The sequence below is a fragment of the Knufia obscura genome (genome assembly GCF_036327395.1).
Source record: "Knufia obscura strain CCFEE 5817 isolate CBS 148926 chromosome Unknown scaffold_1, whole genome shotgun sequence".
NCBI classification, from domain to species: Eukaryota; Fungi; Ascomycota; class Eurotiomycetes; order Chaetothyriales; family Trichomeriaceae; genus Knufia; species Knufia obscura.
In genome coordinates this window covers 3,908,232-3,924,394 of record NW_027042687.1, presented here as the reverse complement: position 1 = coordinate 3,924,394, position 16,163 = coordinate 3,908,232, and the positions used below count along the sequence as shown (strand labels likewise).

The 16,163-nt window shown below is 51.4% G+C and overlaps 6 protein-coding genes across 6 annotated transcripts; 2 read left to right on the top strand and 4 right to left on the bottom strand.

Moving 5' to 3' along the window:
- Window positions 1-1,466: 1,466 nt before the first annotated feature.
- PMZ80_001491 (uncharacterized protein) lies at window positions 1,467-3,659 on the top strand (the record flags this gene model as incomplete). Its single annotated transcript, XM_064869934.1, has 3 exons — window positions 1,467-1,623; window positions 1,670-1,735; window positions 1,783-3,659. 3 exons carry the CDS (start codon window positions 1,467-1,469, stop codon window positions 3,657-3,659), a joined length of 2,100 nt encoding a protein of 699 aa, XP_064735431.1.
- Window positions 3,660-4,924: 1,265 nt separating this feature from the next.
- On the bottom strand, window positions 4,925-7,813 carry PMZ80_001490 (uncharacterized protein; the record flags this gene model as incomplete). Its single annotated transcript, XM_064869933.1, has 2 exons — window positions 4,925-7,048; window positions 7,097-7,813. The coding sequence occupies 2 exons, from the start codon at window positions 7,811-7,813 to the stop codon at window positions 4,925-4,927; spliced, it is 2,841 nt and encodes a 946-aa protein (XP_064735430.1).
- Window positions 7,814-9,025: 1,212 nt separating this feature from the next.
- PMZ80_001489 (uncharacterized protein) lies at window positions 9,026-9,868 on the bottom strand (the record flags this gene model as incomplete). Its single annotated transcript, XM_064869932.1, has 1 exon — window positions 9,026-9,868. One exon carries the CDS (start codon window positions 9,866-9,868, stop codon window positions 9,026-9,028), a length of 843 nt encoding a protein of 280 aa, XP_064735429.1.
- Window positions 9,869-10,647: 779 nt separating this feature from the next.
- Window positions 10,648-11,688, bottom strand: PMZ80_001488 (uncharacterized protein; the record flags this gene model as incomplete). Its single annotated transcript, XM_064869931.1, has 3 exons — window positions 10,648-11,401; window positions 11,454-11,509; window positions 11,557-11,688. The coding sequence occupies 3 exons, from the start codon at window positions 11,686-11,688 to the stop codon at window positions 10,648-10,650; spliced, it is 942 nt and encodes a 313-aa protein (XP_064735428.1).
- A 1,308-nt stretch (window positions 11,689-12,996) lies between these two features.
- Window positions 12,997-14,843, top strand: PMZ80_001487 (uncharacterized protein; the record flags this gene model as incomplete). The annotated part of the gene is made up of 5 exons (XM_064869930.1): window positions 12,997-13,292; window positions 13,345-13,396; window positions 13,444-13,590; window positions 13,650-14,318; window positions 14,370-14,843. 5 exons carry the CDS (start codon window positions 12,997-12,999, stop codon window positions 14,841-14,843), a joined length of 1,638 nt encoding a protein of 545 aa, XP_064735427.1.
- Window positions 14,844-14,904: 61 nt separating this feature from the next.
- On the bottom strand, window positions 14,905-15,909 carry PMZ80_001486 (uncharacterized protein; the record flags this gene model as incomplete). The annotated part of the gene is made up of 1 exon (XM_064869929.1): window positions 14,905-15,909. The coding sequence occupies one exon, from the start codon at window positions 15,907-15,909 to the stop codon at window positions 14,905-14,907; it is 1,005 nt and encodes a 334-aa protein (XP_064735426.1).
- Window positions 15,910-16,163: the final 254 nt, after the last annotated feature.

Below are 16,163 nucleotides of genomic sequence, written 5' to 3'. Positions count from 1 at the left end.
TTCTCGATCGGCTAGAAGCCAGCACTATATTGATGGCAGTCTTTCCGTAATCATAAACACATTATGCGGTCTCAGTTGGAATTGGAATCGACTGGCCGGCGTATTCGAGGAGAGTGACCTGATAGATGGGCCGTTCGTGGCTTTGTTTGTTCGAGGTTGACTGGAGCGAGTGACAGGAAGGTAGCGACACAAATACAGCGATCTGAGACTCGATCGATAGAAATCTAGAATCTGCTGAATCATAAGCACAACTTTGGGAGTTTCAGTGACCTGAACAAGGCAGTCCCGACCCCTAGCCTCGCTAACACAGGGGCACTTTCCCTTTTTAGGCGCTTGGAATGGTGTTGCCGGCTCCGCCACGTTTAAGCGCGCCCGGTCCCGCAAACGTGGTCCGTCTCGAGCTTACGAGAACTTCACTCGACTTCACTCGACTTCACTCGACTTCATATTTGAGCTCCTGTTTAGTCTTCTGGCATACTACAGTGTGTGCCTGTGAGTGTGAACGAATCTTCGTGTATAATATCACAATCTTTCGCTGAATCATGCTCATCCTGTTTCTGTCTGGCATGGCCGCATCGTCGAACGAGGTTACGCAGAACTAGAACACAATCCATTTCAGCTCTACCATCGGTGGCTCAGCGCTCACCTGTACCTCAACAGGATCATACCTATGAAGCCGCATTCACTGATGCGGGCAGTTGAGGACAGAATCAGCACTGCTAGAGGAGTATTAGGTTGGTCGCTTAAGTGGTCGAAAATCAACACGGACGGTGCTTCACAACTCAGATAACGTGTCGGAACGCGAAATAATAACGGTGCTAATTGTCAATGTGTCTTCAAGATGAGACCCGGCTCCAGCTTGCCTTCCTGAATGATTCTTTCAACAGGTTCTCGCTTCACCGACAAGGGCCCGGAGGACTTTGTATGCTACACAAATGCAACACATTCCGCCGGACAGCGCCAGAATGACAGCAGAGGTGCAGTCGAGTGGGTTGAATCTACAGTACGGTTCACGCGCGCTGGCAACGAGGTTTTGAGTCCTTAGTCACAAGAAGCCATAGGGTTTGGCCACGGCCAGAGACGATATAAGGAAACCTTGAGGACTTCGGCGAGAGCCACTGCTCGTTGTTATAAGCCTGTATGGCATTTGCTTTTCGCAGACAAGTCCAATTATCCCGCGTTGCACGGTAGGTTTGCGATCTTCTTCAATGAAAGCGTCGCCGCAACACAATCTTCACTATGACGAAACCCTAAGCCCAGCCTCTTTTTATCCTATTCACGTCGCAACAATAGGATCTCTTAGGCATTGCCATCAACATGTACCTTCGCGCTAGAAGCGCTCAATCTTCTTCCTGTAGTCCATTCCGTTCAGTCTTGCTGCAGATCCGTCTTACGTCGCCATAACTCATGCGCTCTTTGTCGAGCCTCGAGCTGTCTTTTGTTATTGCACTCACAATTCAGTGAAAATGTCTCTCGAAGAAATACCAAGCATCTACGAACTTGAAGCGGCGGCATCGGCGCCTCGGAATATATGCACGGAAGAGTTGCCCTATATTTCTGTCGAGAAATGTAGCGGCGGTCACCGGCAGAGCATTTTTGAATACCTCACAGGAGATACGACACGCAAGTCAATCGCACAGCCTAGTCCCGTACTAGCTAACAAGTATAGTGGAAGACGAGTTCTTCCGTCGACGAACACTGTCCCTTGGCGACTTTGATGGCACTCGAAAGATTGGTATGTGCCTGTCTGTCGTGATAGTGCGTGCTCTGACGATTCCCCAGCATCTCCTATACCTCGAGAAGAACCAAGGAGGACGCCTGTCCGTGATAGTATTGAGGCGCCTCTGACACCTCGTAGGGTCAATGGCTGCGCTCCGAGGCCTAGATACTACGATTGGGACTATGGATCAACACCAAGCAAATTCGAGCTTGTGGACGAGCACGGAAGGGAAATATGGTTTGGCGACGAAGAAAATATCAAAGATGACCACAGCTACATGCTGCCAGAGCAGCTTGAGGATTTGATAGGTAAGCTGGGCGGCAAACAGGTCTCTGGAACATTACTGACACAAATTTCAGAGCCTCACGGAAAGATCGACCCCGAGCTCCAGATCAAAACAGCTGGTCCTCTCGAGATTCCCCTGGTCACCGCCAATGATATCACAGAAAGAGCCCTTGTGCCGTCGATACGAGGGGAAATATGCAGTGCTTCGACACCAGAGCTTACACGAGACGACAGCGATGAGGAGGACACCGTAGGCCCTGGCTTCGATGCATCGCCGGCCTCTCTACACTTCTTTGGCCAGGCAGGAGCCCACGTCACGACTAGAGAGCTCCAAGACGATTTCGTTGCAGCTCAAGTGACCGAATTGGCTGGCGGCTACCTTGACATAGACCAAGCCTCGCAGCTCGAGCACGACCGTATCAATTCCGACTTCTTCCACATATCCAACGCGGAAACTTTCTCGAGGTCTCTGGAAGCTGCCAGTCCGACCGGTACCGTTCGAATCCGCGGCAAGAGCGACGCCAAGCCTACGAGTGAAAGTCAACAATACTTGCTTCTTTCTGTCTACGATGATCTTGCTGACGAAGATTACTATCTTGGTCCTGATACTAAAGCCCCCGTCGGCCCGTTCTCTCAGTCCTCTCCGAGCATTTCAGACGAACGCACACCAAGTGTCGACGAGAACATGCTCCCAGCTCCTCTTAAGTATCTGCTCCACAAGCCTAGGAAGTCTCAGCACAACGACCTTTCTATTCATGCGTTCGAAGAGCCAGACACAGCCTCAACGATTCGTGGCGTCGCCCTCAATCAGCTCTTCGTTCCTGATAACGAGCAGCCAGTTCGACAAACAGTCACAAAAGCCAGCATCGCAAATCCCGAATTCACAGTCGCCGAAGCCCCATTCCGAAACTCCGCCCTCATGCAACGACGCAACGACAAAATCAACCTCATCAGAAAACGCAAAGCCCAAGACCAGGACACCAGGTTTAGCTCAAAACGCGCCCGCCACAGCTTCATCAACAAAAACTCCAGCAAAATCAAAGCTCACACGTCCTACCTCAGCGAAGCCCGATCCATCGCAGCCATCCGAACAACCTCCAAAACATCCTCCAAAGCCAGCCTCCTCAGCCACCTCCTCACCTCCCCCATGCCCCAAGCCCTCCGCGGCTTCACCGGCCAATTCAACCTCCCCATCCCATCACACCTCCCACCCACAACCCCACCAACCCGCAACTTCGGCAACCCCTCCCACCCCAACGGCCTAATAACCCACACAAACTTCACTCCCGACACCCGCCATACCCCGGACCTAACAGAACACGACATCAACCACGACGCCACCCTGCTCCACCTCACTCAGCACGCAGAAATACAATCATCCCACTCAGCCAACCTGCACTTCTTCCGTACGCGCGCCGAGAACGAGCTGCGAAAGGAAGCACATCGGGAGTGCACGCTTGCACGGTTGGAGGGCGTATGTGTGGGGTACTATCGGTATTTCCTGGGGCATATGACGGTGGAGGAGTATGTTGAGGCGGGGATGTGTGTTTGTTGGGATGAGTGTGTGTGTAATAAGTTTTGTACGCGGTTTGGGGATTTGAGGTGTCCGTGTAGTGGGTGGGTTGTTTTGAGTGAGGAGGGGGAGGACGGGTAGCGGAGGGAAGGTGTTGTGAACGGGCATCTTGATACTGAAGTGATTATGAGGTCCAAAACTTGCGAGGGTAGGAAGGGTGGATTCTGGATGCGGAACAGCAGTAGGCATCATGGAACAGATGAGGAGAATCATGATTTATGCCTTCTGGCGGTCGTTTGAATAGAACAACTGGAATGAAATCCAAATTTGTTCATATGGCATATTGACTAGTCTGTGTCTGGCCGCAAAACATCGCTTTCCTCACATGTCAATAACATGTCTATATCCAAGCACATTCTTGAAGAGCTCTGTTGTCATTGCCGCAAAAGATCAAGCGTCCATGTCCTTGCCTGGTAGATGCTGTCTTTACCAGCGTCGGATTGTGCACAATTGGCGCCATGTTCTGCTTCTGAGTCCAGTAAGTCATGGTCGCGCTGAGCCTCTGCTATAAATGACATCCGCCACATGTTTCGATCGCGACCTCAAACCTACAATATGCTCAGCCGATCCTCATGGCTTGCGCAAGAGATTGCGAACCACCTTGGGAGTCCTCGTTCCCTCACTCATCGCACCCACGCTATTCTTATTAGCCCCACTTCATACATCTGCTGTCATACATGGCAGACACCAGTGACTTCATTCATAGCGGTAGCATGCGTGAATGTTCCAGTACAGAAGCCGCTATATTCGCTTTCCCCGTAAGGCAGTGTGTCCCGAACATTGATTGGCGAGCATTCTGCGCGGTGCCCGTATCCATGCCTGTTAACTCCCGAGTCAACTCTTGAGTCAACTCCAACTCGGGAGTTGGGAGTTGAGAATTTTGGACCAACTCCCGACTCCGGAGTTGGCCTTGGTATCTTAAGTGGATACTAATACTAGTCGTGTTCTGTTAGGGATATAGTAGAATAACGATAAGGGCGAGTAGGCTAGTAAGAGTATTAATGCCAAGACTGACCGTGAGTCAACTTAGAGTCAACTCGGGAGTAGGGAGTTCGATTGAGGCCAACTCCTGAGTTGACTCTAACTCGGGAGTTGACAGGCATGCCCGTATCGAAACTTACTTGCACACCACTAGGCTGCTTCACGATGGTTGCAACACGTGTCGAGTCGCACGCAGGGAATGCGTTTAGGAAGAGGGCGCTGGAGCTATCCGAAGAACGTGAATGACTTTGTGAGAGGTTGGGAGATAGTCGTGAGGCGAGGAGTGTGGATGAGGATGGAGCAGAAGTGCTACTCAATGCTTTGGATTCAGCGTTTTAACGAGTGCTTGCGGACGTGACTGCATCTCATGTCCGGTGTCGTTTCGTTTGTTCCTCCAAAGATGCTGTCGATGCGCGTCTTTTGCCCGTGTGAGATTTGACGTGGTCCTCCCTTGGGTCTTGCGTGGTAGACACTGGGCGTATCGGTGGCAGTGTTGTACGCTCGATGTTCTTGTCGGTGATATGCGTGAGATGCAACGACTTAGAGACCTGCTGTGATGTGTTCTTACCGAAGACCCAGGTTTTCCACCTCTGGACATCTTCCTCTCTCTTGTGTCGACGTAGAATTGTCTCTTCAGCAGCAAGCCATTTCAGGATAGTATCGTGCGACTTACCCGTGAAGGTTAGAGCTTCCAGAAAAGATGAGAAGGGCGTGGTACGCCTTTGAATCTCGTCGATGTATGGTACAGTGAATTTGAATGCGTTTTCAGTCTCGTGAGAGCATGCCAGAATGCCGACCATGATCGCGTATATGCGGGGGCTGACGGGCTGCTTACTGGCATAGAACTCAAACACATCTTCTTCGATGAGTGTCGACAGGGTCTCTGAATCTTCAGCGGTTACGGGATATAATACGGGGCTTTCGTTCGGCTGGCGGCATGCTTCACCAGCGATTACGTAAATACGCCTTGTCAAAGCACTCACCTTTAGGGGTGTTCGGTTAGCATGCCATTGTGATCGGACCAGATTATGTGTCCCAGCCACCCCAGATCCCCAGAGTTGCGTAATAATTGAGTCTGAAACGGGATTGAACACCCAGAAACATCTGCTACAAGAACTCATTGCGGGCAAACCTTCCAAGCCGGGACAAGGATCTGTCGTCAGCAACGATGCGAGTACCTCTTTCGACGTGTCTGACGTTATATAACTTGCGATGTAGGGCGCCAGCCAGATCTTCTCGCCACGATCGGTCGTGAGCACCCGGTTGGGGTCTGCACCTTTGTTAAGCAACCCTCTGAAGAGTTTCGAGAATCCATTCTCGGCTGGCATATACAACGTTCCGCGTGCCGCGTACACCAAAAGCATGGGCAAATCATCTATTGACAATTGATCGCTGAGAAATTGGTCCAATTTCGCTTGAGCTGCTTGCCAGATTCCATGCGCAGCATAAAATCGACAGAAGTCGATAGTCTGATTGTCGATAGACAAGACGGCCAAGCACTCGCGAGCATCTGCACCTGGAATCCAAAATTGGTCTAACGAACAACGTCCCATCTTCAGGAAACCGTTGAATACGCGTTCGAAGTCCTCTGTCCAACCAGCTGGTAAACAGTCTCGGCCATCGTAGGACGACACGCAACATCGTCTCATCATATCTGGATCAACATAGAAGAAAATCAGATTGCACAAGACTCCCGAATACGCCAGCTTGGACTCAAACAATATGCGCGCAAGATCATCAGCGTCCTCAGAACATGATGTCAGGAGATTGTTGCCTCGGGCTGTCTCAAGAATATAGGTTCGTGCAGTACGGTGGATGAAACGCACGGTATAGAGTTGGTATTCACGTAAGAATTCTGTCAAAGGCTCATAGCGCGGATCGTAGGCTGGCGGATCATCGCAGATCAAAGGTCGGTGGCGTGGAACTTCCAGCAAGCCTGCCGTCCGGGGACTGATGCACTCCATTACCCTTCTGCAGTCTAGGTCCTTTTGGACAGTCTTCATGTCCCACCATGTATCTTGGTCCAGGTACCGCTGCCTGAGCCTGTGGTTGATGACCAGACAGAACTCGATAATGCCCATTTCTCGATGAAGAGTAAGCTTTAAGTAGAGGCTGGCTTCCTCCCTATAATGCTCAACATCGTCGCCTTGCCGCCGTAACATGTATTCGTAGAGTTTGTGCAGGTCGCTGGGAAACGTCTCGAGTCGTCTCCGGAGCTGTGCCTGGTCGTCTCGTTTTGTGACGCCCAACAAGAGGCTTTTGACAACGAGGCGGACCCACAAGAATACTCCTTGGGCCTTACTCCTGATCTCGTCCTTGAAGAAATGTCGTTCATCTCTATCGAGTATGATATGAAGCTTTGAGTTGAGAAGAAGCTCCTTTTCGACGTACTCATCAATATCGCCTGCATTCAGATCTTGTAGCCTTAGCGTCGGGCAAGTGGCAAAGACGTCTTCGAACAGTTGTTCTTGGCGGCTTGATATGCACACCTTGACAGCAGGCACAAACGGTTATGAATGATTGAAGATATCGAGTACAGCTCTGGCGTGATCCCCGCTCTCGTCGACACCGTCGAGGAAAACAAGAACGGGAATTCTGTTGCCCATCAGAGCAGTAAGAACCAGGGTTAGAGCGTTTTGCAATCGGTTCCTATCCCAGACTCTCCCAGGAATGGTTCTGATCTTGGAGAAGACGAGGTCCCTTGACTTTGGCTCTAGCAAAAGCTGCCACAGCAGAGACCTCAGACAACCAGTCAGATTGTGCTGGATGTCCTCCCCAGCTTCCCAGAACCAGAAGGAGAGTACAAGCCGCTTGCTCTCGCGATCATCTTCCAAGCGCTTCACCAAATACTTCATTAACGTCGATTTGCCCGAGCCTGGCTTACCGGCCACCCAGTAGACAGGCTCATTGTTCTTCAGCCAGTCGACGAACGAGTCGCACGGTGACTTCTCACGATCAGGAGGCTCAAATATCCACTTCAGCGTCTCATTATGGGCATCTTCGATCTGAATGTATCTATCATCCATCTTCTCAAAGTATAGCTCCCTCGACAGCTTTTCCAGCTCTTCTTGTTCCGCGGGCTTGCCATAGTAATGAAGGTGTTGATCACCTTGTAGAATCCTTGCGTTTCCTGAGGCATGAATCGGAGCATAGCTATGCCCCAGAAAGCCGTCGTCTTGTGGTATGGAGGACGCCTTTTCAGACAGATCACGGTTTTGACAGCCAGGTGACCTTTCATCTGCTGTGTGCTCCATCGCGGTTCTGTTTCAACATGGAGACGCTTCCAAGGCTTCACAGAACGTTCTTCGGGAGGGTTTCGGTGCGTCGAGTGGCTGCGCTGCGGTCAAGTCAACATGTCAATTTGAGTTAGAGGAACGCACCGCAGCTGCAACGCTGCGTTTGAGGCGAAATGGAGTGCAGGGCTGAGCAAAAGACAAGTCAGTCGAGGCATAACGCAACAAGCGCTCAGCCGCTGGGTTGTATACGAATGACAGGCAGTAAAGCGCAGTTGCGCCAATCATGGCTGCTTCTCAACCGAGGAAGGCGCGACTCGATCGCAGAGTCGCAGTAAGCGACCAACGCGCATCGATGCATGCAGCGACCAAGACTTCTGTACAATTGTAGCCGAGAAGTCATCTTGAATCACTTTTGCAAGCCACGATCGATAGCATGATAGAAATGATGTCGCAGCACTCGAATAGCTTTCGGATTTGATAAAGGCAAAGCCTTGGCACTGGAGACGCCAAGTATCTTATGCTCGCTTCCACTACTCCATGGCGGTCACTCAATGTCTCTACCAAGTACCTAATGTCTTCTAGAGCGTCAGTCACGGCACCCTCCGCCTATTCCGCGTCGATATGCTTCTTGACGGCAAAGAGGAATCCCTCTCCGCCCCACTACGCCGTTTACCCATTCTCTGACAGACTCGTGGCCGCCACAATCTTCATCTCCCACCCAACCTCTTAGCTGTACGCGGGCTCGCATTGCAGTTGCCACGTGAACCGCACTGACATGAGCCAACATTTTCCTTTGTCCGCAGCATATGATTTTTCGACAGCAGAGAGCATCGCCGCAAGCGGGAAGCGTGCGGTCGAGAACCCCACCCAGACAGGGAGGTCTAGAATGCGTCGTCGCGTAGGTGGATGGTCATTATGGTAACAAAAGATTGGCACGGCACGGAGCATGAGCCGGTTCCAAAATGTAGTGCTTGGTTACTAGGGAACCCGTCAGGCCGTTGAGTGGACGCTTTGGATTCCAGTAATATCTTGACACATCGAGGATATTACAGTGGATGTAATTTGGATAGTGATGGTTGCAGTCGAAAGATGTTTGGAACGAGAAAAGTAGAAAACAATACGGAGAAAAGTTTGGTGTTTGATGTTCTGTGTGATAGCAAAGTTATTGAATGGTAGAAAGTAATTGTTAAAATTCTTGGTGCACAATAAGTGTAGAACTGAATTGTAGACTCACACCAAGCTCGCACTCCAGCCCCAATACCCACTGTCCCTATTGTACTTCCGCCGACCATAGTCTTCACCATTATATTCTTTGCTACGCGCCACCGGCCATTGCGGCCTCGGTGCAGATGGCACACCCATGATCCTCGGCATAGGCGTATCGATCGACCAGCCAGTCGTCAGTGGCTCACCACTGTACCGGCGATCGACGTGTATACTAGTCAGAACAAGCGGCGCCTTCTCATCCACGAATATTTGCCAGAGATACCACTTTGCGCTCGCGGGCACATGAGCAATGTCTCTCTTCTTGCGTGCTACTGGGCTGTGGTTCTCGAATGTGGTTGGTGACGACTTACCCGGCGATGAGAGGGCAGCCGGCTTAGGGAAACAAGTCTTGGGCGAGACAAGGGCCGTGTCGACGAACCTCTCCCGCCGCTGCCTCGAGAAAAGCGCCGCTCTTTCCATGCATTGCTGCTCGGCGGAGGTCCAGGGATCTGTGAACTCTGGTACGTCAGGTGACGCCGGAATGGCTTCAAGCTGTAACGGCACCGGCGAGCTCCGCCTATTCAATTCTTTGAGCTGTCTCAGGTCTTCCGAGCTGAATATCTCGTTCGATGGCGCTAGTGGAAATGGTGAACTCTTCCTGTTTTTCTGCTTCTGAGATCGGAGTTCTTCGGCGCACAGAAGCTGGGGTACATCTCTTTGTGAAACAGACGAGGCCCGTCTACTCGATCGTAAGCTTTGTGTAGGGTTGAGCTCAGGTCTTCTAGAGCGAGATCGATCTCCTCGTCCTCGCTCGGCCTTGTATCGCAGTCTGCTACGTGCAGCTGCACTGTGCTCGCCTGCCGGCATTGGTGGGAGTTCCTTCCTCTTGCGACGTGTGCTTGGTCCTCGTGAAAGTGGCGTAGGAGCCACATTGGGACATTCGAGTTCGGGAAATATAGAGTGTCACTAGACACATGCCACGTCGTGGGCCGTGATCGCTTCGTTCTCTGCTGTGTGGGCTGTACATCGTTTAGCGATGTGGTAGGTGTAGTTGGTGAGAATAAATTGGAAATGTTGGCCGAAAGCCTATTCACCCAACTAGGGCTTTGGACCCAGGTACCATTGCTGTTCTCCACTGGTGTGTTAGTGCTAGACATTGTATATAGTGTAGCTCGTGGTATGACTCGATGACTCGATGAACGCCGGAGTTGTTTTACTAGTCGGCCCGCGACATGTCTCCAGGGGTTATTCGAGTTGATATGTCAATCGTTGTTCCTCGAGACAAGTCCAGACCTAAAAGTGTTTTGCGGTCCCATCCTCCAAGTACAGAACAAAGCAGCCTGACGTAGCTCAACAATGGATCACCATGTGGCCATGCAGGCCCAGATAAAGCTGTCTGCTCTGTGCTTGCTTTGTGCTACAACGGGCGATCATTGTCTCTTGTCATGATCATATGGGCTGGAAAAGCGTTTGTTCTGCTCAAAATAGAGGCTCGCCAGTCAGCAGGTAAGGCATTGCTGAGATAACCCTCGGCTTCATAGGCTCTTTGTTTCGAGCATAGATACTTACGAGGAAACTGTGCTTAGATATTGGCTCAAGCATCTCGGAGTCGTGGAGTGTGGTCGCCATGGAGTTGAACGTCAGTACTACTGCCAGTTCCCTCGCCCTCTCCTTCCACCCCTTCCCCGCCCTCCGCCGCCGTATCCACCTTGGTGCCCACCGTCATAGCCTGCCGGCCCAGCAGGCGGTTGACCCATTTGCATCGGATTCGCCCCGCCACCCATCATCATTGCTGCCATCTGGTTGGGATCGATCTGCATCGGGTCAATTCCTTGCATCTTCATCAACTCGAACATCTGCTGCATTTCTGCTTGGCTCGGCATGCCCGGTTGTCCACCATCAGCGCCTTGTGGCGCTCCAGGGGGTGCTACTGGCATAGGAGGCATACCCGACATTCCTCCGCCAGGCATGCCATCCATGAATGCCTTCATTTGTTCAGTCTCTTGGTTGATAGCCTTAACTTCTTTTGGCATTTGCTGTTTCTTCAAGCAGTAAGAGGCCCATGTGAATTCGTCGAAGCCGTAGTTGAAATAGTCTGTGACATCGGCACCAGGTTTGCGCCAGGGTTTCGTGGATTCGGACGGGAAATCATTGTCGAGGTCTGTCTCGAAGAGAGGCTTGCCGGTGGCGGGAAGTGTTGGGTTGCCATTCAGCGGGTCAAGTGTAGATGTGTGCCGCGCTGGGTAGTCTGTGCCTGGTCTGCTGTCGCTTTGTGGTGTGGCTAACCGATTTATGTTTGCTTGAGGTGTAAGTTCTCGCTTGATGGCTGGCGTCGGGGTTGGGGAGGGTCTCGACTTGTCTCTGTCATTCAGCGCAGATCCTGGTCGAAGGTTCTTTTGCCTGCAGCATGTTAGTCAGGCTCAGTGTTCGGGATCTCAGATATGGCACACACGAGCCGGGCCCAGCTTTCGGTTCGTCTTTCACGTCTGTAATGAAATTGATATCGTCCTGAACGAGTCAGTCACAAATTTCAAGCCGAGCTGCTGCTGGCGTACATCGCTGTCGCTTTCAACCTCTTCACCCTCTTCCTCATCATCTACATCTTGCATCTTCGACTCTTGGGGCTCATAATTCTCGTTGTTCTCGGGGTAAATATCGTCGTCGTCCATATCTGCGTGGGAGGCCATGGCCGAAGTGTATCAGAAAGGATCAGGCGACGGATTCCAACAATAGGTGCATCAGTTTGGGAATTTGGTTGCGCAAGCACATGTCAAGAATGAATTCATCTCGACGCGGTCGCGGCGTCGAGGGCACGAGTTTGTTCAGTTTGCATTAGAACGACTCCGCACAGTCACGTGCTTCTACAGCCTCAGGCATTCACTGTCCTGGGTAAATGAGCGATCATGCAACAAGCGTCTCAGTGCTACTTGTAGACCGCAATGAAAGTTGATGACCCGTCTTCGCTACGGTCAAGAGATTTATCACAGCTAGGACTTGAGTTTAGGCCTGATCGTTCGAAACTAGCTGGAGCTTCCGTGAGCACGTGTTAGCATCGTGCTCATCGGAGAAACGCATTTTCATCGTTTGAAAGCGACCTCCTGTGAGCCTGCGAGAGAAAACATGCTGCAACAAACCTGAGACAAAATAATTGGCTCTGATCCGTTGGCAGGCAGTGCTGTTCAACTGTGCTGAGGAGTCTGCAGCTCGATTGCGAATGCAGCTGCAGGTCCCATATGCGTTTGCAACCTGAACTCGGAACGCCAACCAATGAGCGGAATCCAGCTAGAGCACATGGCCCTTCCCCTTCTCGTGGAGTTTGTACAACTCCATGAGCTTCCAGCGATCAAATTAGCGACAGTGTCAACCTTGTGTGTCTGAGAATGCTCGTGGCGTGGTGAGCCGAGGGTCTCTGTAACGTCAGTGGTAGTACAGACACTTTATATATTGACCGTCTGACGTACACCAGTCGGCCGACACCGCAACAGTCGCTGCAGCTCAGCCAGACGACAGTGGTTTTCAGGCGGTCGCCATGAGTTGGTTTCGTATGACCTGCGGCTTCTCGAACGTTTCTGTATCATGATCACTGCAAGTCAGTTTCTTTGCTTCGGGAGCACACCACAAGCATGCACTCTTGCTTGCTTCGGTTATCTGAGCTGCATGTTAACACGAACGGAAGTCCGAATTAAGCTTTCCACCCCAGACTTCCCCAAAGAGCTTCTTGTGGTTGGTTGATGATAAGCAAGATCTCCCACCACTTAAGCTCAACCCTAGGTCAAGCCTCCCTGCAGGAACTAAGCTCATTCAGGCAAAAATTCACAGAAACGAGGAGGTCCAAGATAACAAAACCCGGTGGCAGACCGCTTTCCCCTCTGATTGAGGCGCCTGAGTCCATTTACGCAAGTCATTGCAAGGTACGGTAGCATCGACTGATCTGGGTTATGGCTGTCAAGAAGCAGCGATAGTGCTGGCGCGAAATCATGCGAATACCTTAAAACATGTTCGCTACCATGAAGCAGATCTCCTTCGCCTCTCTCTATTCTAGTCGCCAGTCGAGTGTGGACACTGGATCTTCGAACTCGTCTGGACGAAGCAGCATGTTGGAATTGGAAAAGAATGTGTCGTCCACGGAGACTGCAGGCGGGGTGTCTGCTAGAGTTGGGTCCGTGACCGAGTACAATGAGCTGGCTCAGCTTGGCTACAAACCGGAACTGCGACGCAATCGGTCTATGTTGACTCTGCTGTTTCAATCTCTTGCGATTGCTGCCATCCCGTATGGCGAAGGCGGGCCTTTGTAGGTTTGGGCTGCTGGACTAATCTCAGACAATGACTAATACGTGCTTCAGGATGAGCGCTGTCGTTGGGGGTGGCCCGCTATCAATCTTCGTTGGATGGATAGTATGTACTCGAGATCAGATGTTGACTTGCGGACCTAATTCAGACAGGTTGTCTGTTTACTCGATGAGTGCATTGCCATTTCGCTCGGCGAGCTTGCCTCGAGATACCCAACATCGGCAGGACCATACTATTGGTCTTTCCAGATTGCTGATCAAGGCAAGGTTTTGTTGAGCTTCATAACTGGTTGGACATGGGTCAGTTCTAGCCAGCAGTTGGGTCGTGTTTGCAGCATATCTAATTCTCTGATGTTTAGTTAGTCGGGAATTGGTGCATCACACTCTCCGTCAACTTCGGGTTCGCGAGTCTCCTAGCAGGCACCATAGCCATCTACAACGAGAGTTGGACGGCCACGAGCTGGGAGCTGTTACTGATCTTCTACGCAGTATGCGTTTTCACTTTGTTCTGCTGCGCCTTTGGCAACCGACTCCTGCCAATGGTCGATACCGCATGCGCTGCGTTCACAGCTATCACGATCATCGTGGTACTGATTGCGCTATCAGTCAAAGCAGACGTTGGTCGCCACAGCGCATCTTATGCTCTTGGACATTTCGACTCATCACTCTCTGGGTATGGGGGCTTCACATTTTTCATTGGGCTGCTCCCCGCAGCATACACTTTTTCAGCTCTGGGGATGATCTCATCAATGGCCGAGGAAGTGGCCGATCCGACAACGAAAGTCCCGTGGGCACTCAGTCTCTGTGTTCCGGTCGGAGGCATTGCTGGGTTGTTCTTCATCTTGCCGATTTGCTTCACATTGCCACCATTGGAAGACATCCTCGAGGCGCCGTACCTTCAGGCTCTGCCATACATTTTCCATACTGTCATGGGCACACCAGGTGGTGGGGTCGCTTTGTGCACGCTTGTGCTGGCGATCACATTGTTTTGCAGCATCTCAATCACAAATGCTGCAAGCAGAACCACAGTAAGTTTTGACCTTGTTTACTGCGCTTCGCAATCGCTAACACATAACTAGTGGGCTTTTGCTCGCGACAACGCTCTCCCTCTGTCGCGAGTCTGGGCACATGTAAACACACGCCTCGAAGTTCCTTTTTGGGCTTTAGTGTTGACGACAGTGGTACAGATGCTGCTCGGGCTGATCAACCTCGGAAACACCACGGCATTTACTGCATTCATATCAATGGGTGTGATTGCTTTGGCTGTCAGCTACGCCATCCCCATCACGATCAGTATGCTCCATGGTCGGAGAGAGGTATCGAATGCCAAGTGGAACTGCGGTAAAATTGGTTGGATCTTCAACATCATTGCAGTCGCCTGGATCACGTTCGAAGTGTTCCTCTTCAGCATGCCAGGTGCGCTTCCGGTAACCCCCACGAGCATGAATTATGCTTCAGTCGTATGGGCAGGGTTTGGTGTACTGGCTGCGATATGGTATATCGTCCATGCAAGGAAGGTGTACAAAGGGCCCCCGGAATCGGATGGTCTGTAGTAAAGGCTCCAGGCCATTCTTTCGGGTAGATAGATTTGTGCAATGGACATACTCCCGCAAATCAGCTGGTGCCCTCGAAACCCTTGTCTTTGCCCCAGTTCCAGCATTTTGACATGAAATCAGGAGTAATGAAAAGCACGATGATCGAGCCAAGCCAGCCGTAGAGATAGTCCATGATACCGACACGCTGGCTGCCACCCATAGCCCAACCCTTCATGATATGTCCAATGAGAGCAGTGGTGATCATGTATTTGCCAGCCTCGAGGTCGGCGATGATGATACTTGCAAGCTCGTCCGGCTGCTGAGGCTTGTCATCCTCCTCAAGCTTTCTTGTCAACGCTGGTTTAGTTTTGTTTTCGTTCTCGAAGCCAGGACTAAGTATGCCCATGGGATAAATGGAATGAATCTTGATCTCAGCAGCTGAACCGGGCTCTTTATTGTGTCTCGCACCATTGTAAACCTGAACTTCCTGGTTCAAGGTATCCGCCAATGTCCTCATGGCGGCTTTTGCAGGGCTGTACGGTGCATAGCCTGCCATAGGCATAAAAGCAACTACACTCGATGTGAAGATAAGGTGTCTTGGTTTGGCCTCATAGCTTTTCTGCACTTGCTTGTCGACTGGCTTCAGCCACTGTTGCAGAGTTGCATGTGCCATATATGTACACGACCAGTACAACGTGTCCATCTGTGCTCGCAGTGTCTCGATAGAGGAGGAAGCGAAGAAGCCAGGAATGCAGTTGCCGGCGCAATTGAAGACCACGTCCGGAGGCTCGCCATTGTTCCATTCTGTGACCTTCGCGAGGATCTCTGGTGCTGAGTCGGGCGAGCGCAGGTCGTAGGACAGATACATGAATTTCTGGGTGGCTGGGTTCGCAGCTGCACCGCGGATGGTGTCCAGGGCACTTTCCAGCTTGGACACTGTCTGAGCAACAATGACAATGTTAGCTCCTTTGGCTGAAAGTTGTCGAGCTATAGCAAGCCCAAGTCCCTGTGATCCACCAGTCACTATTGCTGTGCGGTTAGCAACATCGAACTGCTTCGTCCGCATCATGAAGCCCACGGTCATGTAGAACGCGAGGATTGCAACAATGGTGCTCAACGCGACGAGCAGCATTATACTTGCAGGCGAGATCCCGTCTCGTCGCAAAGAAGTTTAGTCACCGATGGGAGGCCTGGGAGGCAGGTGCGCCCAAACACATGCTTTCCTTCCTTCACCGCGTAAATTGAGTCGCGTCGGGATTGACTTTCGGCGAGCGGGGAAATTCGTTCCGAGCTCGAAACTTTTTTGGATTTCCATTCAGTTTTGGAGGGCAACTTGGG